Below are 25,772 nucleotides of genomic sequence, written 5' to 3'. Positions count from 1 at the left end.
TTCTCATGTTAACAGCATAGACTGATATTGAACCTCAGTTCTTGCAAAACGATCTTTCATCACTATGTAATAAATGAATTTTTGAAAACTTTCACTTTTGTCAATTTTTTTTCAATTTTGATAAGAATTACCAGTATTATCTAATACTTTAATTAGTCGCGATTTATTGAAACGTAAGAGTGGGTCACGTGAAAGATTCACGGCCTGGCAATCCTAGTGTCAATTACTTAGTCTTAGTCGTGAGCTTGCAAAATTGTAATCCACTGTTTTTTTGACATCAATCAGTTGATATTGTTATCCTTTCTACGATGAAATGTTCATGGGAATGATTAGCGTTACATTCCCTTAATTATTTATAACTTTTCATATGCAAAGTGCGCTACGTATGTGATATTTCATTTCGATACTGATATTGCATTTATCTCAATTAATTACACATTACTGATAATGTTTTTCCAATTAAAAGTGAAGTTTGAAATTTTAAAAGTATCCAATACTGTTATAGTTATAATACTTAACATTTGACTTTGCTAACTGTTAAGCTCCGAATTTTATGTTTTATATATCAAGTCAAGTCGAATGAGAATATTACTTTTTCTTTATGATTATAAGAATAGAATATTACTGTATAAATAATGATGACTAGTCCTGGGAATAGTGAGATGCTCGAAAACATTGCAAGGACGGATGCAGGTTCTTTCACAGTGCGACATGTTGTCGGCCGTAAGGCCGATTTTTGTGTTCAAATGTGTTGGATCGCCTGAGTTGGGGTTAGTTTGACAGTGGTTGGGTGATAAGGTTGTGCTTTATTTGAGACCGTAGCGTGTATGAGTTACCTGGACATATTTTATTCGAAATCTAACGTTATGCTGAAAAGATGACGGATGTTTGGAAGTCGAACGCAAGGAGATTTTGCGAGATATGTAAGGTAATAATTCAAATTTATTGCAGTCATTTCAATACCGATAAATAATTAAATAAACATTATGATTAGAAGACGAATAGCTTCAATAATGATATTTTGTTTATTTTCTATTTTTATAAACAAATGTGATCTTTTGTGTTATGACATAAAACTAGCATCTCTATAAATGAGAGTGAGAATGGAAACTTTCAGTTCAAGAGTTATTTTGTATTGTTGAAAAGCCAATGTGAATGGCCCTCTATTTAATTTTTAGGTATGGTTTGCGGATAATCGAGTTAGTATAGAGCATCATGAAGGAGGACAAAAGCACAAAGCTGCTATCCAGGCTAAACTACGAGAGCTTGGTAAACAAAACAAACAAAAAGAAAAAGAGGTCACAATACTTGACAGTTTGCTTAATTTGCTTCATCCTTTTATATAGCGAATAATATATCGTGTGAGAGAAGATTTTAAGGAAACTTTTTTAAAAAAAATGAAGTGGTTGAGTGGTCGTTGTTAGAAAACGGTCATTTTTATATGTTATACATGAATTTGCTTTAAGTTGCGTGAAACTTAATGCAACAGTTGGAATTTACAGAAGAATGATTTACAAGCAACGTTAGCGATGATGGAATCTGCGGCGAGCAAAAGTATGGGAATTGGTGGTTCATGTCCTTCGGGTTCGTAAAAAGAAAATACTTTTTATAAATATACTGAAATCAATGTGAGTTGATTTGTGAATGAATAAAGCAAAATATGATTTATTTGGTTTAGATTGGGCTAATTAATGTAAAATGAAGTTTCAGCGGGAATAGCCGGTCCGCTGCCGAAACCAAAAAAATATATGGATCCACGAGTACATAGTGCTTCAATCGCTGAAATGGCTCGTCAGATGGCGCAGCGGAGGAAAGGGGTTGGTTTCTCTATGGTAAATGCAAAGATTTCATTTGTGGTAAATACAGTGATCTCAAGTTTCATTCTCTAGATTGAAGTGGATCTATACATGCTACTAAGAAATTCTCTCTTTTTAGCAGGAATTAGAGCAGAAGAAAGCAGAATATAAAGCAGAAAATGAGAAATGTGATCCAGAAAGTGAAACAGTTTGGGTTGAAGCTAGGGCAGACAATGGTGCACTATATTATTTTCATATGTATAATGGAGGTATGATTTATGGATCAACTTGTGTTTAATTAATCGAAGTAACTGTAGCATATTTCTCTGTTTATTCATTTTTTACGCTGTACTTGCTTTGTCGACTCATAATTTGCTCACTTATTTTATCTGATCTTTTACAGTAACCGTTTGGGAGCAACCCCAAAATTACTACACAGCAGAACAGTACGCTATGAAATTGGCTACGATGGAGAATAAGACTGATGCAGTGGCTAGGAATCAGGTTACTGATCCAAATATATTGCAATCAGGTATATTTGGTTCATATTTTAAAGGAAGGTGTGAAATGGCAATGTTCCTGCAATAAGCAATTGTCAACGACTGTCTCATTTCCCTTGTTAATCAACTCACAGTGCCTCTTCATTTAAAATTGTTCGTAAAGTGATTCAAGAACTTCAGTTCATAACTTACAAATCAGTTTGCAGAACAGCGTCGTCATTGGGGTCAGCAAGAAACTGAAGGGATCAGTAAAGCACCGAAGATACGACAAAGCGCTTTTTCACACACTGAGACTGAAAAAGTAATTCTAGAAGAACGAAATGCAAAAGAGATCTCGTCAAGTAAGTCACCTCAACATTACATTATCTTCTGTGCATTATCAATTATGCCCTTGTTTCACTTTTTTTTTTTTTTTTTTTTATGTTGGATGTCTTGCTTTCAGATGTTCAAAATCCAAGTACATATCAGTCAACTTCTATGAATGAGATGGGAGAAAGTCCGTCTCAAAAACCACAAATCATGAAATTTGATCCACAGATGAACGCTACAAATTTTGCTGTTAATGAGTGTGATATTCCTCTGCCTCCATCTTCTGAGGTGTGAATTTCCGAAAAAATATTTTTCTTGATGAAGTATTTTTTTTCAGAAAATCAGTCTTCATGGTTTTTGCATCAGTTTCCCCCATATTCCTGTTCTTAATTTTCGAGAGAAGCTGGGTCATTATTAAATGCTTTACAGTGGTAAATTTGGCAAAAATTGACCTGAAGATTTGCGAATCAAATTTATTTTGTTTATATAAGCTATCCAGTCAAATAAATTTTGTTCCAGAATTCAAATCAAGAGAAACTGACATTGAATTTGACGAAGGAGGAGCCATTAGAAAAGAGCAGTTGTAATCGATTTATTCAGAATGAATACTCGAATTTCAAGGAAGAGAATATCGATATCAAAAATGAAACGGAGAAAATTACTGAAGAGATTATAGAGCAGAAAGAGCCACCGCAGTCTAGTCCATACGGTCCGTGGGTACCGGTAGAGAAAATTCCGGAGAAGCCAAAAGTGTAGGCTTCTTTTATTTTTTTTTTTTTTTTTGGTTTTTCTTGCTAATTCATGAAGTTGTTGATAAAATATGCATATCAGGTAATGTCACAACATGCGTGATAGTTTTATAAAGTTGAAATCGGAGTTTAGTTTCGATGGAGAAATTTATTGATTTAGAGTTGGTCATCACAAGAGTTCATTAATAAACTAATAAGACTTATATTGGATAATTACTTGTTTTAGAAATTGGGAGTTACCTACTGAGGAACAAGGGCGAAAACGAGCCAGCGAACCGATTTTGGCACCAGAAGACCTCATCACATTTAGCAATAAGAGTGCAGTGGTAAAACGAAAGAAAATAGATGGACCCATTGAATTCAGGAAGAGAAAAACAACAATTAAAATTAGACAATCTATTATTGATCAGTAAAAGCAGTAAAATTTATTGAACACTGCATATTTTTGTGTGTGTTCCATTCTCTGTAATCTTCATAGATTGTTTAATTATTTAACTATATTATATGTTATGAGCATTTCCCGAAGAGTCTGCTTTGTAAGAACGCCGGTGACAGTTGTCAATAACGCATGATCTTACTTGTATTTAGTCTCGTTTGTTCGTTCTCGTGAACTATCTCAACGTATGTTGTTATTCCTGGACCCTGTGAGAAGGAATATGTGCACTTCTGACTTGAACGCTGTTTCTTTCTTTGTGTTGTTCAGTAAGTGATTCAGATATTGACTGATGTTTACAGAAGACAACCAAATGAAAATTTGTATTATTATGTTAGATAACATATTGGTTGATTGATTGGTTACATCATTTACGCGTCCTTGGTCTGTCGGATCATTTCTCGATGAGCAATGAAATTTGTCTAAAGTCATATTACGTTTTTTTGTTATAAATCAATTCTTAATATAGGTTGGAATATTTTCAAACAGAAAAAAGGAATAACTGTTGTTAATAACTCATTTTCATTACAGGCTTTTGCATTATTCATCTACCCATTCCATTGCATCAGTGAAATTCTCCTTCATTCTTTTGCATTGGACCGGTATTTTAATAACTATTCTTTCTTCATCTCCAACTCCCTATCAAAAAGAAAAAAGGAACCTAAAGAGTGAAAGTGCTTTTTCATACTGTGTACCGTCTAGGTATAAGCACTAAAAATATAACTGACATAGGTACATATTTGATAAACAAACAAAAATACATAGATACATCCTAGATATGCTAACGACATGTGCATACATAACGCTGTAATAGTGATCGATCTAATCGATGGTGTACTTAAGAGAAAGTAAAGTACAACGGCAAAACTAACATGATCGTTTCGTTTTTCATGTTTTTCTAGCTTGGTTTATATTTTATTTTGTGCTTTTAAAAGAACGTATCGCACAACACTTATCATTTATATTTGTTTATTGGTTGATATGTGTTATATGAAATAAATTTTTATGAAATATATTATTTAATAATCTAATTTCCTTCATTTCAGAGTAAAAGAAAGGATTAGTTATAAATGGAAAAAGTTGGGAATAATTAGAGATATCTACATTGAAGACGATGAGAGGTAAACTGGGATGATAAAGAATGAAGAATTAAGAAGATATAGCTATTAAATTATATGGTGTCTACTAATAATTCCCGAAAATTTTCATACTACTTGCAATAGTATTTCAATAATTTAATGATTTGCTCTATTAACCTATTTACGAGATGAATCAAATATGTCATCAATTACACGCAATATCAACTATGTATAAGATAAAAATTTCGTCTAATTGTTCCAATCTTGCACTTTTGAAATTACAAAACAATATGTGAAAATTTCAATAGGATCAGGTAATAGCTTAGAGATGATTGATCGTTTAATAATTCATTAAATATTATGCTTCCAAGTAATTATTACTGCTTATTTTCTTGTCAAATAATCCTTTTATTTATGAGAAGCATAAATTCAGTATTAATTCTCGAACGCGTAACCATGGACAACAACTGCTGTCGTTTCATTTTAATAATAATATTTCCATATATCCTTTTAATACATCTATCTACTCCTAGTTTAATCTATTAATTAGGCAATGCATAATTAGTAAAGTTATTCAATGATGAAGAAGAATGTATGATTGATATTCTAATTTTGTTTTTTAATTCTCAGTCAAAATCATCCTATGCTTATATTTAATTATATGATATATTCCTAAACAGAAAATACCAATTAATTCGAGAGTATTATTTAATTTAAGGTAGACAATAAGGACAATTTCATATCAAGTCACTTTTACTTTTTCAGACTATAATGCTACGTAATATTAGCTTTTTATTTTCTGCATATATAGTAGAGCATAACTGTTCTATCATTTCGATGACATAGAAACGTGTATAAACAGATAAAACCCTTTCCCGAGATTTACCAAATTATGAATGAAAAGTAAGGCCGGTATTTCGCAGTCGGCCATTTGCCGGCAATAAAGATTTTGACGAGGTTTTTTTTTTGAGTTGGATAGAGGATTTTCTTTCTTTTTTTTCTCTTATAGCGTGCACTTCTAGGTAGTTGTGTGATTTTTTTTTTTTTTCTTTTTTTGTTTGACGTTATCTAACATTTCGTTTCAGCATAATTTTATAATTCGAACTTGATATGGTCTGTCTAACAATTTGATGATAAGAATGATTTAACTTTACTTGTAACTATATGTTAGCTTTAAGAATATATTGTTTGGAATAAATTGATTTGGGTTATTTGTTTAATTATTCTATAGACAAGGTATCATAGAAATGTATGCAGCATGTAATTTTTATGTAGTTTACCTTAATTTTTACATTTCATTCATTGAAGTAATTTTATTATATATATATATATGATTTTTTTATTGTTTTACTTGCATTGTTTGATTAAGATTACATCGCTTAGTCATAATAGGTAGCATATATTCACGTGGAATTCAGTAAAGTTAACACTGTTTACATTCTGCGATTATTGATCATTTCACAATAATGGAATCTTTCAATTGGTAGTATTAAAATGGTATATCATGACAAAATGATGTAGCATGAATTATCATATTGTTTAAAAGTTCTCTTTTTTTCGTATATCACGTAGTTAACTTTACTGAAGTATTTCTATAATAAGTTAGACATGTTAAATCATGTTTAACGCCATTTCCATTGTCATATCTGTGTTTTTCGCATATTTATTCTACGAGGTATGACAAAATCAATGATAATCTTATGTGACGCATATGTAGAACAGTAGTAGGTAGTGATAAACTGTTCGATTTGCCAAAATTTTCCCTAAATATAATCCACAAGATTTGATGCTCATCATTGAAAGGTTGTGATGTGAAATAATCTTATAATCATTTCAGTTATATTTCGACTTGAATGACTAATCCAGTCTTGTGGTAATACTAAATGCTATTTATTTAGTGGTAAAATGGCCTTCCTGAAACGACGTGGTTATAAATTTCATGTTGATTTGGAACTTCTACATTTAAGTGATGTACCACTGGTTAATGCTGTCCTTTTTGCTAAGGTTAGCGCATTTAAACATTTATGATTTTATGACATTGCAGTAATAATTTATATTGATTTTACAGGTCCGCTTGTTGAATGGTGGTGCATTTGAAGGTGTAACGGAACGTGTTCAAGTTTTCAATCATTCAGCTAATTGGAATAGTCACTTCAATTTCTCATGTCGAATTGCACCGGATCCTTTGACGGGTGTCCTTGAAAGATGTGCATGCAGAATTTCGCTTCGTAAAGTAAGTTTTGTCTTAGGTAATGAGTGACAAATTGAATCATTCATTATTTGAAAAAAAAAATTGCAGTACTTGTAAGCTAGGCTAAGGATGATTGAAATATAAACGTAATTTATGGCCGTCTTAGCCATTTTGCTTTCTAACAAAAACTCATGACACTAAATGTTAAGTCATTTTTTGCTTAGCATATTGTTTTGTATCAACCCAGCATTTATTTGTGAGCATGTTGATAGTGTTACGATTTTTAACTACAAATATTGTAACACGACAATATTCCTGCATTACTGTTTGTTTTAGGAGCAAAAGGGTGGGAAATCTTATTCGAAACTTGGCTTCGTCGACATCAACTTGGCGCAATTTGCTGCATCGGGTGTTGAAGGGATTGCTCGTTCATATCTGTTAGATGCTTATGGAGTAAATCAACGCCAGGATAATTCCAGGATTTTGATTAAAGTTACAATGAGTCACCAAAGTGCGGACCCAATTTTTAAAGTGTAAGTTTAAGAATTACTACTGAAACAATTTGTTATTGGCATCTATAAATAACGACGAAATTGTGGATTTGAAGTTTAAGAAAAAAACCACTTAGTGTATATATTATGTTTGAAAAAAAAGGAAGAACCATATGTGCATAAAGCTTTAGGCATAAATTATTATTTTATTTTTCATTTATGCTTTTTGACTTGCAGACCACGAATCGAATCGTTATCAGAGGAGCTAATATTGAATCCAATGAATAGGAAGGCGCCACCAAACGATGACTATCTTTCACAGAGAAAACAGGGAGATACCGATTCTGCTGATTCATCATCCGTAGAAGATATATCCCAGTGTCATGGTATTCATTTTTTATGTTGATCATATCCACTTAAGAATTGTTTGTTGTTGACATGATTGCAATGTTAAGATGACAATATGTGATGATATCAATACGCTGCTTATCAACACACTATCAAATCATGCACTTATTAACTACTTTATTGGTCGAATAATTGAAGTCGAGTCTTAGTTCAAAGAAAAGATTTAAATTGCAGATGACAGTTCCTTTGCAATCTCAGCAACATCTACTGGTATTTGCCTTGATCATTATGCAGCAGAAAATTCATTCAAGAGCAGTAGCCTGAAGAAATCCGATGTAGTACGGCGATATATTAATACAGCTCTGGCACAGTCTAGGAGGTTAAGTCAAGACAGGTAAGGCGGAAATATGCATTAAATTAAAGAGTAGAAGAACGAGTAATTTTATAGAAAAACAAAGCGTTTGTTAACATTTTGTCCAGTATTCAACGAATTTCTGTTTGGCTAAAGAACTCTGCTGCAGATCTCAGATGGCTAAAAATACTGAATGTGCGAATGAAACAGCTACAAGGATACGCGCTACACGTGTAGATGCGGAGGATTTGATTGATCGTATGTTACAAGAAACAGTTATCAGTGATAATGGATTTGAAGATCGATCCGCTGATAGAGGTACTTTTAGTTCCGTTTATATTGATTAAAATTAATTGCATACTGTAAGGAATGAAATATTAGTTCAGTTTGAATGACTTTTTTTTTTTAACCGAAAGTTATATGACTTATTTAAAATCTTATAGATTATACGAAAATTTCTTCTTTAAACTTGCATTTCAGGATTAGCACTTTTTGTATCAAGAAATGGTGAAGCAGTTGTTGGTGCAAATATGTTGCCCACAGATTCATTTGAACGTGTTCATATATCATCGGATGTAGGCTCACCCTTATCTAACGGTTGAATTTCATTTTTAAGATGTAGATATTTGAAGATAGTGAATTAATGCATAGAGTTTTGTAACGGGTTGTTTTCGTAGTTATATTTTATTCTCTCCTCAATATAAATACTTCATCTATTTCTTTCTCTTTTTTTTATACTAACTGAATTTTTCATGTAACTAAGATAGATTCTTGTATTTAAGGATCTTAAATTTTCTGGAATTTACAATGGATTAGCTAGAAAATGTGATTCATTTTCTGTTTCCGACTAATTTGTTTATCATGAATAATTAAAGATGAGTTTTTGTTTTTTTTGTTTTTTTCTTCATTGATAGAAAGTATTTAGTTTATTGGCTGCTGTATTGTTTTATCGATCTCCTGACAATCACTGACTAATGTGAATTATTGATTTTGTACTATAGTTTCAATGGCTAATACTGTTGTGAAAGTATTATATGCTTAGGAGATTATAAGTTTGATATTAATCATGACAATTTTATTCACTCACATGAAACGATGATAAAGGTGAACAAGTTTGCAACAGTTGAATATTTATGTGACACATTTTTAGAGCTTTCGCTTTTGCTCATTTCACTTTTATCCTTTTTTTCGAAGAATTGTAGGAAATAAATTGATATTATTTAATGCATAGTGTTTCAACAATGCATTTGTTATCATTGTTAGTCCTAAACTTACTAAACAAAAATACACATAAATGGCGCAGTACTGATTAGTAACGATTGATAAATCCCAGAGATAATAAGTGAAGTTCAGAAGCGTAAATAAGTTTGAAAATACAGGTAATTGTATAGTGCTTTAAATAATACTTATTAAAGTCATCTATATATTCACATAAGGAATCACATAACAAGAAATGATGATATACTATTTTCCATATTCTTCCAAGCACATTTTTTACCCCTTAATTTAATCGGTATATTATTTGAAATATATGTAATGGTAAAAATTGAAGTTTTTTCATTTTAGTTGTTTTAATTTTCTTATTTGCGTTTGAATGCTATTTTATAGAACAGAAACTTTTATTTAAGCAATGATATTTTAAACGAATATTATAGGCAATGAATAAGATTGAGAACAAAAACATAGAAGGATTTAAATAAAAATATCGTGCAAATATATGAAACTAGCCGTTAGTAATTTTTATGTCCATACAATCTACAAGATGATAAAATAAGAAAAAAGTAAATCAAAAAGAAAATATAAATTTATATATTATATCGAAAATCTTCATAGACATAAGAAAGAAAAAGCAAAATAGAGAAGTGGAAATGTGACAAAATAATGTGGCAAATCTGGTTTTATGATTCACCTGTATTGATTAGAGGAATACAAAAAAAATACATTACTTTTTCCTCGAAAATATATTTCTTTCAACTTTTTTGGTTTGAAACAATCCATATGATAAATGAAAATTCACTAGTGTAAAATTATTTGAAGATTTTATGATGAATGTCATTTACACTGTTGTAATCTCTCACTGTAGTGGTTCCAGATAATAAAAAAATGAAATAAAAAAAAAAAAGATTTAAATATCAATTGATTAAAAATTATTTTTGATACAAGTATATTGACTAGAGAAATACAAAAAAATACATTTCTTTGCTGATTTTTTTCAAGCCTTCAACTGTTTTAGTTCGAAATAAATTCCAAAAATTATTTGAATAATCTAACATTTAAATATCTTGCAAACCTCAAATTGTGTTTTTTGTCTTTCTCTCTCTCCGTCTATTTATTTAAAGCAAAAGATGTTATTAACTACAACAAATGTATGTTTGCGTGTTGAATAGTTAGTAAGTTTCATTTTTTTCCAGCATAATTCTTTCCGATTTAAGTTAAAAGAAATTTATGAATAACTACATAAAATTGTGCTTATCAACAGAAATGTAGCATTTTCTCAAAAAAAAAAAAGCACTGAATTAAAACGAAAATTAAAAAAAAAATTCATGTTAAGAAAAAGTGACAGTTTTTGATTATCAAAATTTAAAAAATAAAAAAAAAGGGGAAAAAGGAGGAATAATCTTTATATATTATAAAGAAAATTTGTCGTATTGATTGAATGAATTAGCTAAATAAATTATTAAACATGATTTACCACACAATTATTTGAATTAATTACTATCAGATTGCGATTTTTTGATAAATTTATCAAACAATATAAAATTAATTTATCAATTATCGAATAATACAAAAAAACACACTGATGTAATAATAAGTAACAGGTTTCAATCGATCATTAATCTTAATAAATATTTGTCATTATATTATATTATAATTCCTATATAACAGGAAATTTTATCATATTGATTGACTGAATGAATAAATTAATTAATCAATTAATATTAATATTACTGCTTTGTATGATTTTTTTTCTTAACTTTTTTTTTTACTTAACCTTTGTGAATGTTAGCATATGTTATCAGTCGCTTATTCAATTAAAATAATTTGAGAAATTTTTTGAAAATTCAATAATAACAATAACTTTTAATGCTCTCTATTTTTTAGTTTTGATTTGTAAGGACATCAAAAGCAGTAGATTGAAAATAGCAATAAATTATCTAAATTAAATGAATCAAATTGAGAAAATTTTTCAAGAAAAAATGAGAAGCAGAAAGAAATAAAAGTTTGTTTGTTTATTCCACTATATAAACAATTCATCATATTCAATTAGCATTTTAATTATCCATTACGCACTATGGGAAAAGATTTAGACATACTAATTTAATATTAGTTTATGTTTTCATTTTACAATATATTAAATTTCAAATTTTAAAATTTTGCTAAGCTAAAAAAAATTACTCCATAAACAACCCCATAATAATATTTTATTATCCCATGTAAAGCAACTATTTTTATAAACTCAAGCAATGCAATGCTCCAATTAATTGATGATTCACTTCTTTTTTCAAAAACATATTTAAATTTGCTACTCTTTTGCTTTTTTATTCCATTATGTGTAAATGTTAAAATAAAATAATGATAGATTTAACAGATATTTCATTAAATATTTTCAAAACACCAAAAAAAAAAAAACAGTAAAACAAAAATGAAATAGAATGGATTATTTTATAAATAAAAGTTTAATCATTAAAAAAATAAAAAAAATAGATAAATAAAATGTTTAATGAACCATTTCAGTTTTTCTTTTTTTCAAAATTCTCAACTATCCTTTTCGTGCAATTATTTCAATAGATATCTGATCCGATACAAGTAACAGACAGGTAGTAGCTAGTAGTGGTAATAGTAATGGGTAATATTTATCGCAATGGATGTCGCCAATGATTAATCAACCAATCAACTTAACTACTAATCGGATCGGTGCTTTTCAATATATCTATGTGTATGTCTGTATATATGTATGTGTATATAAGATAACTTAAAAAGCGTCTGAAAACAAGAATTGAATCGTATTGGTAATTTAAATAAAGACTAGTTTGAATTAACAAATAGCAAAAGTGAAGAGAGTTAGTTACATCGTATGCACACAAATGTAAATAATATTAAAATTTTGTATTGTATCGGTCAGTGCAGTCCAGTCTAATTATATATTATTATTGTTTCTTAGTAAAAGTCGGCTGTGTATCTATGCTTACATATTCATTTACCTATCAGTAATTGCTATAATAGAACATTTATTATGATGATATTTCATCTTACCATTTTATCAGTAAGTATTATTATCATTTATGTCATTTTTATTTATGCTTTTTGTCTCTTTTTTTCACTCCTTTTGTTTTTTTTTTTTTTTTTTTTCTTAATTTATTGAAATATTTATTAGTTAAAATATATTCTCATTTCTTAATGGTTATAAAAATTTCATTATTTTGTTATTTTAATACTAACAAGGATGAATTTCTCATATTTTATTTTTTTTTTTTACTAAAATTTAGATCTATTCAATAATCTTAAGAAGTCAATTATTAATTAATTGCTAATAAATGGTATTATTTTAACAATTTCATTTTTCTAGTAATTAATTAAGTAGTTAATTAACTATCTAATTTAATTTATTCATCTAGTAAAAAAGGATATAGAAATGACCAATTAATTTGTTGGTGTATACTATTGTAAATAATTTTAGGTTTATTTGCTGAGAATATTATCGACGGACTTTTTGGCAACACTTGATTGTAAACCAGGATTAGATACAAAGAAGGCAAATCCTTCTGATAACAGATCATACTTTCATTGTAGTGCTGATGGGTAATTAATTGATTTTTAATTAAAACTTTTTTTTTTTTGAAATGAAAGAAAAATTTTCAATTGTTTATAATTAATAAAAATAACAATGATCAATCGAAATTATCCATTTTGTACTATTATTAACTTCAAATGTCAACATTATAACGAATAATAATATCTTCATATGATATTGTAATTCTTTTAAACTTTGCAAATTCTTTTCATCTATTTTACAGGCTACTTTCGAAGCGCAATTGTCCGAATGATAAAAGATTTAATGCAACATTATTGGAATGTTTAGATGAAGCACAACCAATAAATTACATTGATCCATTACTATTACCTCAATTTCAAGCACCTGGTAAAAAAGAAAACTGTAAAAAATAATACAACTCTGATAATTATTTCTGAACAAATCTTTCATTTCACATCATTTTACATTTGAATTTCCATCGGTATATAAAATTACATTTAATTTTTTTGTTTTCAAAGTCAAAATTAGTATCTTAAAAATTACTATATGATAAATTAGATAAATAATTCATAAGGTTATTAGAATTAAAGATGATATTAAAATCTAGATTGAAACTAAATAAAATAAAATAAAGCAAGGTAAAATAAAATAAACTTTTTCAAAATAAACAATATTAATGTATAAATTAAAAAAGGATAATAAAAATACTACGTTAAATGACGTACATAACAGACATAATACATAACAGAAACATGTAAATGTCTTAAATTAAATTACAATGAAGTAGAAATTTTCAAATAGAATATTAACGCATAATGAAGTAGAAATTTTCAAACAGAATATTAGTGCCATCTTCTAGAATTCATATTAAGGTCATTATTATTGTGGTATGTTTGAGAAAATCAATGAAGACAGATAATTTGTGAGTTAGTAAGGAAGAAAAGCTAATAATATCACATCAAAAAACTAAATCAACATTCAATCGATTAGTTTCACGTTGAGAAATGTTAATATTTATGTTAAGCAAAAAAAGATTTATTATTATTATTGGTATTATTATTAATTAGTGTTATTATGGAATATTACTATGGTGCATGCAAACAGCATTTGGATGAATATTTTTAGATGATCTTTGTGATGGTGGCATACCAATGACTCGTTTAAGTTCTCCAGTTATTTGTAATCCATCAATTATTAGTTGTCCAGATGGTTAGTTCATTTTCATTTCCATTCGTAATTCAATTTTATTCACTTTTATTCTCATTTAGTATGCTAATTTATAACAGCAAAATTCACTCTCATTCAATATAAAAAACTCATTCAATCTTAAATTTTCATTTTCATCACTTCATTTTTTCAAGTTGCTTATAAGAAATTAAACGATATAAGTCGATTTTTCATCGTATCATTTATAAAATCTTTTTTGTATTTTTATATTTATTTTGACTAATATTAATTAGGATATGTTTGTAAACCATATGGAAAAACAGGCGCTGCATATTGTTGTCAAGGTGGAAGTGAAATGATAGAAGCTAATGATGAAGACTATTGTCCAGACAATCAAGTGACTTATTTTGAGGTACCAATTAATTACTATTTGAGTAGTTGATTAATCGAGTTTTAATTGGGAGTGATAAAATTTTCTTGTAATAGCGTAAAGGATCATTTAAATGTTTCAAATTTTCTTCAGTCACTTTGAAAGAGTATTTAAGTTAAAATGATTCTGTAATAATATGATAAGGCAGAATATTTGATAGATATTTTAAAATATGTTAAATGTAACTAAAGATTATTATTTATATCAGAACTTGCGTTATGTATTCTGTAAATGAAATTTCCATACCTAATAGAATGAGGAAATTTTATTTAACTAAGTATGAATTTAACGATTTCTATCAACTGGACTATTATTAAGTGATCTTCCTTTCTTTTTCCTTTTTTGATTACTAAATTTTTTTCTATTTCTATGTTTTTTTTTTTTTTTTAATTTTAAATTCTATTCATTAACCAATTAATATAACAAATATACGTAAATCTGTTATACGTATATTGATAGCGCGAAGGAAAATTTAGGGTAAATAAGAATGTATTAGTTTCATTCTTCCTAAATTAAAAATCCATTACTGATAAAAATGAAGATAAAAGAAAAATTCATTGAGGATTGTTTGCAGATAACGAATGGAAAACCTCGTAGTTGCTCATTATCTTACGGTATTTTATGTCCTATAGGTTTCACGTGTACCGTCGTACGTCATATTGTCGTCTCAGATAAATCAATATCGCGTTGTTGTGGTAAAAATTTCGGTTGTCCACAAAATTCCGCTGCACAAATTAATCCAATTACTGATTCTTATGTTTCATGTTCCATTACATCAGTCAAGTATGTTTTTTTTTTTTTTTTTTTTTTTCAGTATTTTTTTTATTTTAAGCTAACGATTAACAAATATTAATTGTTGAAAAAAATCTTACAAATTAAAAAAAAAATTTGCATCACACATTTTTTAATTATGAAACAATCATTGAAATATAGAGAAATATTAAACAAAAAAAACTTAATAAGTACTGAATATAAAAATAAGTATTGAATATAAAGTGCTGAAAGTCAAATAATGAATATAATTTTTAAAAGTTATAGTTCATGTCAAAATGGCTTTGCATGCGTTCGAAGTAGCACTTTTGATACATCAATTTGTTGCTCAGAAACAAATTCAGTATTAGATGGTAAGTTCAAATAATACTTATAAAAAAAATTTCCTTTTCAGAAGAAAAAAAGAGATTTAATTGAGTGAAATTAAGTCTCCAATATTTCCATATCTCGAAATCAATCCGCAAAGAAAAAAATTCGAAAATCAATGATTTATTTAAAATTTATGGCAATTTTCTTCTTTTTTTTTTTTTTTTTTTCTAATTAATAAATTTTAGATTTCTGTCCAGTTGGTAAACCTTTAAATGATGGAACAACGGAATGCTCTGAGAAATTACTATGTCCTAATGGATACGTTTGTGTTACAAATGAAAATAAAAATTACTGTTGTCCATCACATGGTAGGTAATACTTAATGATAATAATACTAAATTAATTTAAATGAATTCATTTTTTAAGGATTCAATTATATTTTCAATTCGAACATATTCATTCGTAATCGTTGCTAATAATTTATAATAATTTCACAATATCCTTTACATTTGCTACAACTGATTATTCTTTTATTAATATTATTATTATTAGTTTCATTTTTTTGCTATATCTTTAAATTATTTGGTGAAAAGAAATGAAAATATGAAAAATAGTTTTAAAAGAATAATAGAAGCGTGAAATTTATGACTAATCAAAAAATACCAATATCATATGTTTACTTAAATATTTTTTTTTTAAAAAAAAAAAGAATAATTAACAATTATAATTAGAAAAGATTAAGTAAGAACTGTATGATTGAATTAATCTCTATGTGAAACAATAAAAGTTTGCTTATTTATTCGCAGCTTCAAGCCAATGCTACTAACTTTTACACATTACTTATTAATTTCAGAGCATGTTTGCATGTTACCACGTGAAATTGGCAGTTGTTGGAGTAAAAAAAATAAATTATCCGTTACAAGGTATTATTTTGATACTAAAACAGGCACTTGTCGATCATTCAATTATAGCGGTTGTGGCGGTAACGATAATAATTTTCGTACATTGGATCAATGTGATGGATTTTGTCTTGCTCGTAAGTTTTTAACTATAGTTTTTTAAATCATTTTCATATTTATCTTTAATGTTTAATAATTTTCAGCAAATTAGAAATAAGAATAATTAAAATTTAAAAAAAAAAAAGAATATGAATATTTGTTTAAAGTATATATAAACATAATTGTCATTTTCAATATAACAATTGATAAAGATAATCAATTGATATAAAGTACTCATTAACAGCTAAAATTTAAAGAATATTATTAAATTGAAGTTGGAAGATATATAATGTTTACATTATTACAATGAATGCTTTAAATTGAACCATTTGAATTACTTTAAGAGTATGTATGAAGAATATACATTAAAACTAGTATTTATAACTATGAGAAATAAATTTAAAAAGTAAACAAAAAATTTTTGATTTGATACAGTTTTAGTTTGTTCATTTTTATTTTTATTTTTCACCCTAACAATTTATTTATTTATTTATTTTTCTTTTTTTTAGAGCAATGCGAAATCGGAATAGCATATCGTACAGATGCTTTAAATATTGCATGCTCACCATATATGCCAAATACATGTCCCAAACAGTTTACATGCCGTGAACCACTTTTTGGACCAGTATCTATATGCTGTCCTAATCCAGGTTAGATAATTTAAATAAACAAACACTAATATTGTTTTACTGGAGATTTCTACCAACACAATATTTGCTAACTAATTATAAATTGCTGATCTTTTAAGTAATAAACAATCCATGTTTTCTTTACATTTTAATCAAATAATTATTTTAACTATCATTCAATCATATTTTAACTTTTGAGAGTTATACAAAATCTAATGACTTTATTTTTTCTAAAATATTTTTAAAAAAATATAAATTATTGGTAAATGATAATATGGATAATATATTCATACATAATATATTCATATTGTTTAATCACATAAGCATAACTTTTTTTTTTATTTGTGAAAATTGAAAATTGAAATTTGGAAAATTTATAGAGGCAGTATGTAAAGAAATGCCATCTGCTGGAACAAATTGTTTCGGTCAACGAATAGCCATTCAGCGATACTATTTTGATCAAACAGTGCAACAATGTCGTTCTTTTGAATATTTCGGTTGTTCTGGAAATAATAACAATTTTCGTAGCAAAATGGATTGTGAAAATTTTTGTTTAGCTAATTATGATAAAGGTGATTAATGTAATTAAAATTTTATGCTGATAAATTAAGCAAAAAAATGATAATAAAAGTATTAAAAATAATGAAATATTAAAAGTATTGCTTGCTATCATACATTTACTGTGCTTTTCAAAACTATGTATTTTTGCTTTATGTAATACTAACTGTTAAAATGTTTTAACATTTATTATATAAAATAATTAACTATCAAAATAGACCTATAAAAATAATCAATTTTATTTGAAATTGTAATATTACAATGAGAAAAAAAAGCTATTTATCGTAAGAAGTTATTATTCAAATATATTTTAGTATGTGGCGGTATCGCTCCATTAGAAGATCCAAGTGGACATTTGCAGAAATGTTCATCATTTATGGCATGTCCATCTGGTTATCATTGCAATGACAAACAATATTGTTGCCCGACATCTGGTCAGTATATTATTCTTTTATTATCATAATAAAAGAAAAAATATTTATTATTTCTTAAAATCTTTATATAAATAGTAAATAAACTGTCATTGATTGTATACAATAATATATAAATAAAAACAAAAAAAAAAAAAAAAAAAAAAAAAAAAAACGACTATCTAATCAAATAATAAATATAATTAATTTTTAAATAATTTTGATAAGAAAAAGATAATAACAAAATGAATTCTTAATATTAAAAAATAAGAAGTTTAATTCCCAAAAAATGTTAGCACATATAAAAAAAAAATTAAACTTAATATATTAAAATAATTAGAGGGAAAAAATTTGTTAATAATTATATTAATTATTTATTTCTTTTTTTGTTACAGAATATGCATGTACAGTACCAATGAGTAGTGGACATACATGCGCAAATAGTATGCAATATACCGCATGGTATTATAATGCAATTACTAAAAATTGCATGCAATTTATGTATTTAGGTATAGCAATTTTTTTTTTTTTTTCATTTTCAAATTAATAAATTTTATAAAAAAGTGAGAAAAAATAATTGTACTATAATAATTTTGTATAGATAATATTTTTCATTATTGCAAAATTTATTTAGGTTGTGATGGCACAGCAAATCGTTTTACAAGCCAACAAGCATGTATGATACATTGTACTAATAGTTCTACCAAAATTGGCCAATGTCCATTAGGCATGTCACCATATGTAGCTGATGAAAATAAATTACCTAAGGTTTTTTTTTTTTTCATTTTTCATCTTTAAAATCTATTATTAATATTGGAAATGAAATAATTGTGAGAAAAAATTTTCAAATTTGTTAACTGTTTATCACATAAGTATAACATCATTCACTGATATGATTAAAATTTAATTAAATGAAATAATTTAATGATTAACATTTGTATTGAGCTTTTCATAAATGAATTAGTTTGCAAGTTTAAATGTTTTTTTTTTTTTTTTTTTTTTTTTCATATATTACAACTGTTCAGGATGAGGCATAAAGTGAAGTATAAGAATATAAATTTATTTAGGATAATCCGGTAATTTTGACATCTACAATAACCCAAATAAACAGATAATAATTAAATAAATTATTTAATCACTATCTGAAAAAAAAAAAAAATAAATTGCAAAATAAAGATAATGAATAATTATAGAGAACTAATTAATTTTAATATTTCATATTTAGATATGTAAATTAAATGTTATTGGTTCATGTCCGGCATTATCATCATGTGTTCCATCAACAACAAATATTCCGATTTGTTGTAAAACTAGTGCAATATGTCCTAATCAACGATTACCGTATACCATTCCAGGTGAATCATTTTTGATGTTTTATAGAAATTTTTATTATTTTTGAAATTATACAATAGAGTAATACTTTAAAATGAATTATTTGTACAAATGAATTATTTATTATCTTTCTTCCTTTCTTTTTTTTTCTTTGCAGGCTCCGATTCAACAGTAAATTGTCAACCGGATAGAGAAAATTGTCCATCGTTATCAGAATGTATGGAAAGGTTAAAGTTCATTATATATATTCTAGTTTGTTTAAATTCATTTGGTAATAATTTCTGTGTTCAATCAATTGATCAGCTGCTTAAAATGAAGAAAATTTTTTTAAAAAAAAAGTTAATAATAAATTAGGAAGATGTAATAAGTAAAAATTCATAATTTAGAATGAATGATGAATAGGAAGTGGAATTTTAAATGTAGTTTAAATTATTTCAAAAAACTTTTGTTTGTATATTCAAAATCGCAAAAGAAAATGAATAATATTATTGGTAATAGAATTAATATAATATCTGATTTTAATCAATTAAAATAACAAAAGTTATTGCTTAAAGAATTCAAAAATTAGATGCAAGAGGAAAGCAACAAATAAATTGGAATAATTAATAAATGCAAAAATAGTGTATTTAAAACTGCAATGCAATAAGTTGTAGTTAAATTTTAGCTCAGTAAAAGGCTTTTATATGTGTTGCTTAAAATCTAGCAGTAAATCATTGGATATAAATTCAAATTTGGATATTGATTGTCCGGAAAATCTTCCAACAAACGGTCAACAATGTCAAATAAATGACGATAATGATGACATATGTCCTAAAGGATACATATGCTTGAATCGTTTTCCGTCATCGAATGGTTTATGCTGTAAAACAAAACCAGTATGCCTGAAAGGACGAACACATTATCTTTCAGAAGAAAAGGTATGTATGTAATTTTAGAGATTCCAAAAGTGCTATTAAATTAAAAAAATTTTGTTATCTTTTCTAAGATTAAATTAATATTTAATAATGATGAATATTTATCATATATATATAATCTTGGATTAATCATTTTTTGTGATAAATTTTCTTATTTTCTGAATTTTTATAATTAATTAGCTTTATGTAAATGAAAACGGAAATATTTAATATCTGAACTGTTTGTTTAAGTTAAACAGGTTTATATGATATTTTCCTGTTGAACTATTTATATCGATTCGATTCAGAACTTATTGCACTGTTTAGGCGCAAATTTGTGGTCCCAAATTGGATTCATGTCCCAAAAATACAACATGTTTGGTGTCATCTGTACCTACTGTTAGTATATGTTGTAAATTTGCTTCACTTCCGGTTGCAGCATCAAAATTCATGCGATCAAATCTGATCACACCATTATGCTCAAATGGTCGAGCACCATTTTATGATCCTGGTATGTTAGCATATTTCTCGCTCATTTTATCATTTTTTTTTTGATTTTTTTTAAAATCATTTTTGTAATTTTAAAAAACCAAAAAAAAGTATTTTGATTTATATATTATAATAAATGTTTAGATACCATAGAATGTTGAAATTTGTGCGTATTTGTCATAAAATAGAAAAATATATGGTAATATTGATATTTTATAGGTTCACGAACACCGCGGCAATGCTTAACATCACGACGTGGTCAATGTCCTAGCAAATTTATTTGTCAAGTAGCTAAATCAGGTGGCTTATATTATTGCTGCCCTGTTTCACCACTTGAATGTATTAATGGACGTAAAGCTTATTTAGTACCTGGTTCAACAATTCCACAAATATGTAGCTTAAATTTCAATAGCTGTCCATCAGGTTACAGGTAAAAATTAAATATGCATACTGTCATTCACTAGCTTAATTGATTGATATTATCTCAGTTAGTATTCGAAATGATTAAGTTAAATATATATTTGAATAATTTTAGCTAGAATAAATTTTCTTACTTCCATTAGAAAAACAAAAAAGTTTTTTTTTTTCAGTTGTCATCCATCTGCAGATGGCTCGACCTCATACTGTTGCTTAGATGTTGCATCAGAAGCACAATGTCCAAATGATGCGTCGCCTTATCTCTATGCTAATCGTCCATTAGCATGTCCAGCTGGATCAAATCGTTGTCCAACCGGATACGGTTGTATCAGGTCAACAATTTATACAGTACATCTCTGTTGTTCCGTATCATTTTCACCGATACCAATGTGTACTAATGGAATTGCATATATTGAACCAAGTTAGCTAATTTTTTTTTCATATTATTAGCTATTTTATTAGAAAAATTCGTTATTTTATTATGATTCTAACCATATTTTTGTAATTTCCTTATAATTATTATTCGATGATTTAGTAGGAAAAAATAAATAAATAAAAAGATAGTATAATTAAAAGTGGGAAGAAAAAAAGTGTGAAATTGAATTTATTTTTAGTAACAAGTGAACCACAAACTTGTTTACCAATGTTAAACAATTGTCCACCTGGTTATCAATGTCAAGAAAGTTCAATGCTTGGTCATTATTTATGCTGCACATCAGGGCATTTAAATACTCGTTATGCTGGTTAATATTTTTTATTTCACTATTTTTCTATAAAAACAAAGTAAAGTATTATTTGCAATAAGCAATGAAAGAAAATGACCAATAAAAAGTAATTAGTTCTCCTTTTTTTTCGACCTGAAAATACGAAATAAAATTTGAATCATACTTATGACAATGAATTATCTATGAATTTTAATATGTCAAACATATATTGTTTAAATGAAAATTAAATGTTGTATAAATCTTTAAAAAAAATTAATTTTTGGACACTTATTTAATTATTATAATAATTAGTAATGATAAAATTTTCTATTTCATAGTTATAAAATTAGTTATTAAAGGATATTGTCCAATGGGTCAAATACCGTATGTTCGATATGCAAATGAGGAACCACAAACTTGTCACATGGCTTTACAACCATGTCCTACGGTCGCTCAATATATGTGTATCTATAGTGCCGAAAAGATGAACTCGTACTGTTGCGCTCCGATTGATACCGCTTACATTGGTCAAGCGGAAATTTCATTACACAAACAGCATACGTCAACAGGTAGCATATTTGTTTTCCTCCTTTTTTTCTAAATTAAAAAAAAAAAATTACCATTATTTTGTCACTTCAAATATATATCATTTTCTTATAAAAAAATAAAAATAAAAAGATTGTCAATAAATTTTGTATATTTAAATAATAAATAACAAATATTATAATACATTAAAATAAGTATAACAACTTTTTTAAATTTTCGGCAATATCATTCATTTATTTTTTATTCTAATTTGATTATAATTGTTTTGTAATAATTGAGACAAACATTTTTTAATGTCAGTCTTAATTTTAGAATCATTTTAACCCGGATATTATTAAAAAAATTGTAATCCAAAGTTTTTTTTTTTTTTTTTTCTTTTTTGTAGCAGAAGATCGATCTGGATGTCCTATAGGATCACAACCATTAATGGATCAGTGGAATCAAATTCAAGGTTGTAATCCAGGGATGTGTCCACAGATGCATTCGTGTCATTTTTCAATTCAATACAATCGTTATCAGTGCTGTTTAAGCATGTCCTATAGTTTACCGATGACATTTGCAATAGCTGCTGATAATGCTGAAAGCTCAGAATGTCAACCAGGATTGGCACGAATGAAGAACGGTCGATGCATGCGATGTAAACATTTTGTATTTTTTATTTCTTAATTCTTTCAATATTATTCATTATATTTGCTTTAATAATTAATTTAATTTTATGTACAAAAATATAATTAAAATTGCTTTTTTTTTTTTGATTTTTTTAAGATGATTAACTTTTTTTAGAGCAATTTAATCAATAATTTAATGTTGGGCATAATTGTTGTTTCTTTGTTTGTTTTTTTTTTTTTTTTTTTTTTTTTTTTTTTTTTTTTTTTTCGAATAATTTAATCATGTTATGCGTAATAATTGAGATAACTAATTGTAATTTTAATTAAAATAACTAAGAATTATTTCTTATTTAATTTTATTATTAGAAAATTTTATAATATCTTTTCATCTTTCAATAAAAATTTTCTTTTATCATTTATTTCATTTACTCATTTTAGTGCTATATATTGGTCAAAAAGGTTGTACAGAAAATGACCAATGCTCAATGCGTGTCGCTGAAGCACGATGTGAACAAAATTATTGCGTATGCCCACGAAATAAATTAATCCATCAATCGAAATGTGTAACACATTGTCCCGATGGTTTGCTCATATTTCAATATTTCATTTTTTATTGATTTGTGCTAATTTAATTAAATCAATATTATAAAATCAAATTAAATTCAAAAACCAATTATATTAGTTTTCAGTAATATTATTATAATTCTATAAGTTGAAATATGAATTGAATTTTCTACAAAAAAAGACGAAGAAATGTACAAATCTAAATAATAATGCATATTTTACTTTAGCATTTAAAAAAATGCCAATTTTACATGCTATCATAAGCCAATGTTGTTTTTCATGATTCCATTCAGTGATTTGCCTTAAATTTTATTGTTTACTTTTATAATTCAAATCTATACAACCAGTAATTGATAATTAATAGTGACTATGATATTTCCTTTTTACCAATTATTTAATCTGAAAAAAAAAAGAATTGAAAAAGAAAAAATTCCACTTATATTCTGTGAAAATATTATTGTAATAAAAAATGACGCTAGCACAGATAAAATAAACTTTTTCATATATTGTTATTTAAAAAAAAAAAAATTAAATATTGAATTTCTTTTAGGTTTTATTGATATAGCAGGAAGATGTCGTGATTTAACAACAATAGTCTTTATGGATTCGGTAGATGACCGTATCAATGGTACTATTGGTGGTTTTTGCAAAAATACTGTTATTGTAGAGGAACAATGTGATGTAAACAATTCATACTGTAATGAAATTTCAATTACGTGTCAATGTAAACCAGGTTATGAACTAAAACTTGATGAAATGATCAAACAAGATGATACAGTTAGTTTACATTTTTATTAATTCATAATTGATTCCTTAAACGATGATAAAATTTTAAAAAATAATTTGAAATTTCTTATAAAATTTAATAACAATAAGTGCTTTCTTCTACGAATTTTAATAATAATTTTTAATAGCACTAATAAATTTAATAATATGTAATTTTTAACAATAATATTTTAGATATGCCTGTTCATTTAAATTGAATTTTTCAGCTTAAATTTTTATTATTTCATAATTAATTCCTGAAAAAAGTAATAAAATTTTAAAAGAATAATTTGAAATTTCTTTATGGAATTTAATAATAATAAGAGCTTTCTTATACAATTTTAATTATAGTTTTTATAATATTAATAAATTTAATCATACATAATTTCTAACAATAATGTTTTAAGATATAGCTGTTTATTGAAATTCAATTTTTCAACTTGATGTGAAATGAAGTGTTAAATTTTTTTAAATGCAGTCAAAATTTGACTGCATTAAAACAAATGATGATATAGATATAATGGATGATAATGCTTTTTCATATTATTTCATTTTTAGGGTTCATGCGTTAAAATGGAAAAGAGTAAATTTACAAATCAAACATCAACATTTGATGAAACAAATTTGATCGATTTTTTTATTACGGAACATAATACGGTCGAGAATGATACATTTCCGATATTGAAAAGCACATCGTTCAAAGACGATTCGGAAGACTTGGAACGATATTTATTTCAAATTGATGAACACGATGTACCTAATATATGATAACACATTTTGAATCTTATCTGATAATTTATCATCTCTGTACATAATCTATTCAGCTAAAATATATTATTCGAGCTTCAAAAAAAATTTTTTAAAAAATTATGCACTAAGATTTTTTTCAAATCACTAAATTAAAATATTTGAATAAATCTATGAATTTAAAAACTAAATTAAAAGAAAGATTTAAAGTCATATCTCTCAAATTACTAATTGAAAATGCAATGCAAATGTTTAAGTATAATCTATTTCTATGTTTTCTAACAAGTATAACTTCTCACAATTATTTGTAAATACCATCTATTATTGAATAAATTACTTTAAATATCTACAGAATTGCAGAATACAATCATATTACATATCACTTATCAGTACATATCAAGAAAATACTACAATAAGATTATGATTGTGTAAAT

At 26.6% G+C, this 25,772-nt stretch overlaps 3 protein-coding genes across 3 annotated transcripts; all 3 read left to right on the top strand.

The window, feature by feature from the left end:
* Positions 1 to 877: 877 nt before the first annotated feature.
* Bm4495 (U1 zinc finger family protein) lies at positions 878 to 3,767 on the top strand (the record flags this gene model as incomplete). The annotated part of the gene is made up of 10 exons (XM_043074712.1): positions 878 to 928; positions 1,179 to 1,298; positions 1,503 to 1,584; positions 1,711 to 1,817; positions 1,936 to 2,065; positions 2,200 to 2,328; positions 2,503 to 2,637; positions 2,739 to 2,893; positions 3,125 to 3,357; positions 3,581 to 3,767. The coding sequence occupies 10 exons, from the start codon at positions 878 to 880 to the stop codon at positions 3,765 to 3,767; spliced, it is 1,329 nt and encodes a 442-aa protein (XP_042930646.1).
* A 3,004-nt stretch (positions 3,768 to 6,771) lies between these two features.
* On the top strand, positions 6,772 to 8,850 carry Bma-sym-3 (Synthetic lethal with mec protein 3, putative; the record flags this gene model as incomplete). Its single annotated transcript, XM_001895460.1, has 7 exons — positions 6,772 to 6,870; positions 6,935 to 7,099; positions 7,394 to 7,590; positions 7,786 to 7,934; positions 8,131 to 8,290; positions 8,418 to 8,566; positions 8,729 to 8,850. 7 exons carry the CDS (start codon positions 6,772 to 6,774, stop codon positions 8,848 to 8,850), a joined length of 1,041 nt encoding a protein of 346 aa, XP_001895495.1.
* Positions 8,851 to 12,482: 3,632 nt separating this feature from the next.
* Bm11575 (Uncharacterized protein) lies at positions 12,483 to 25,359 on the top strand (the record flags this gene model as incomplete). Its single annotated transcript, XM_043074711.1, has 26 exons — positions 12,483 to 12,512; positions 12,927 to 13,048; positions 13,264 to 13,388; positions 14,127 to 14,210; positions 14,462 to 14,580; positions 15,173 to 15,381; positions 15,637 to 15,722; positions 15,924 to 16,046; positions 16,532 to 16,714; positions 17,186 to 17,326; positions 17,686 to 17,877; positions 18,178 to 18,297; positions 18,669 to 18,782; positions 18,908 to 19,041; positions 19,499 to 19,628; positions 19,763 to 19,832; positions 20,270 to 20,522; positions 20,826 to 21,009; positions 21,207 to 21,417; positions 21,578 to 21,825; positions 22,019 to 22,147; positions 22,468 to 22,677; positions 23,040 to 23,291; positions 23,701 to 23,844; positions 24,377 to 24,603; positions 25,150 to 25,359. 26 exons carry the CDS (start codon positions 12,483 to 12,485, stop codon positions 25,357 to 25,359), a joined length of 4,050 nt encoding a protein of 1,349 aa, XP_042930645.1.
* Between the last annotated feature and the right edge of the window lie 413 nt (positions 25,360 to 25,772).

This window comes from Brugia malayi (genome assembly GCF_000002995.4).
Source record: "Brugia malayi strain FR3 genome assembly, contig: Bm_v4_ChrX_scaffold_001, whole genome shotgun sequence".
Lineage (NCBI taxonomy): Eukaryota > Metazoa > Nematoda > Chromadorea > Rhabditida > Onchocercidae > Brugia > Brugia malayi.
This window is presented reverse-complemented; position numbering and strand designations above follow the sequence as displayed.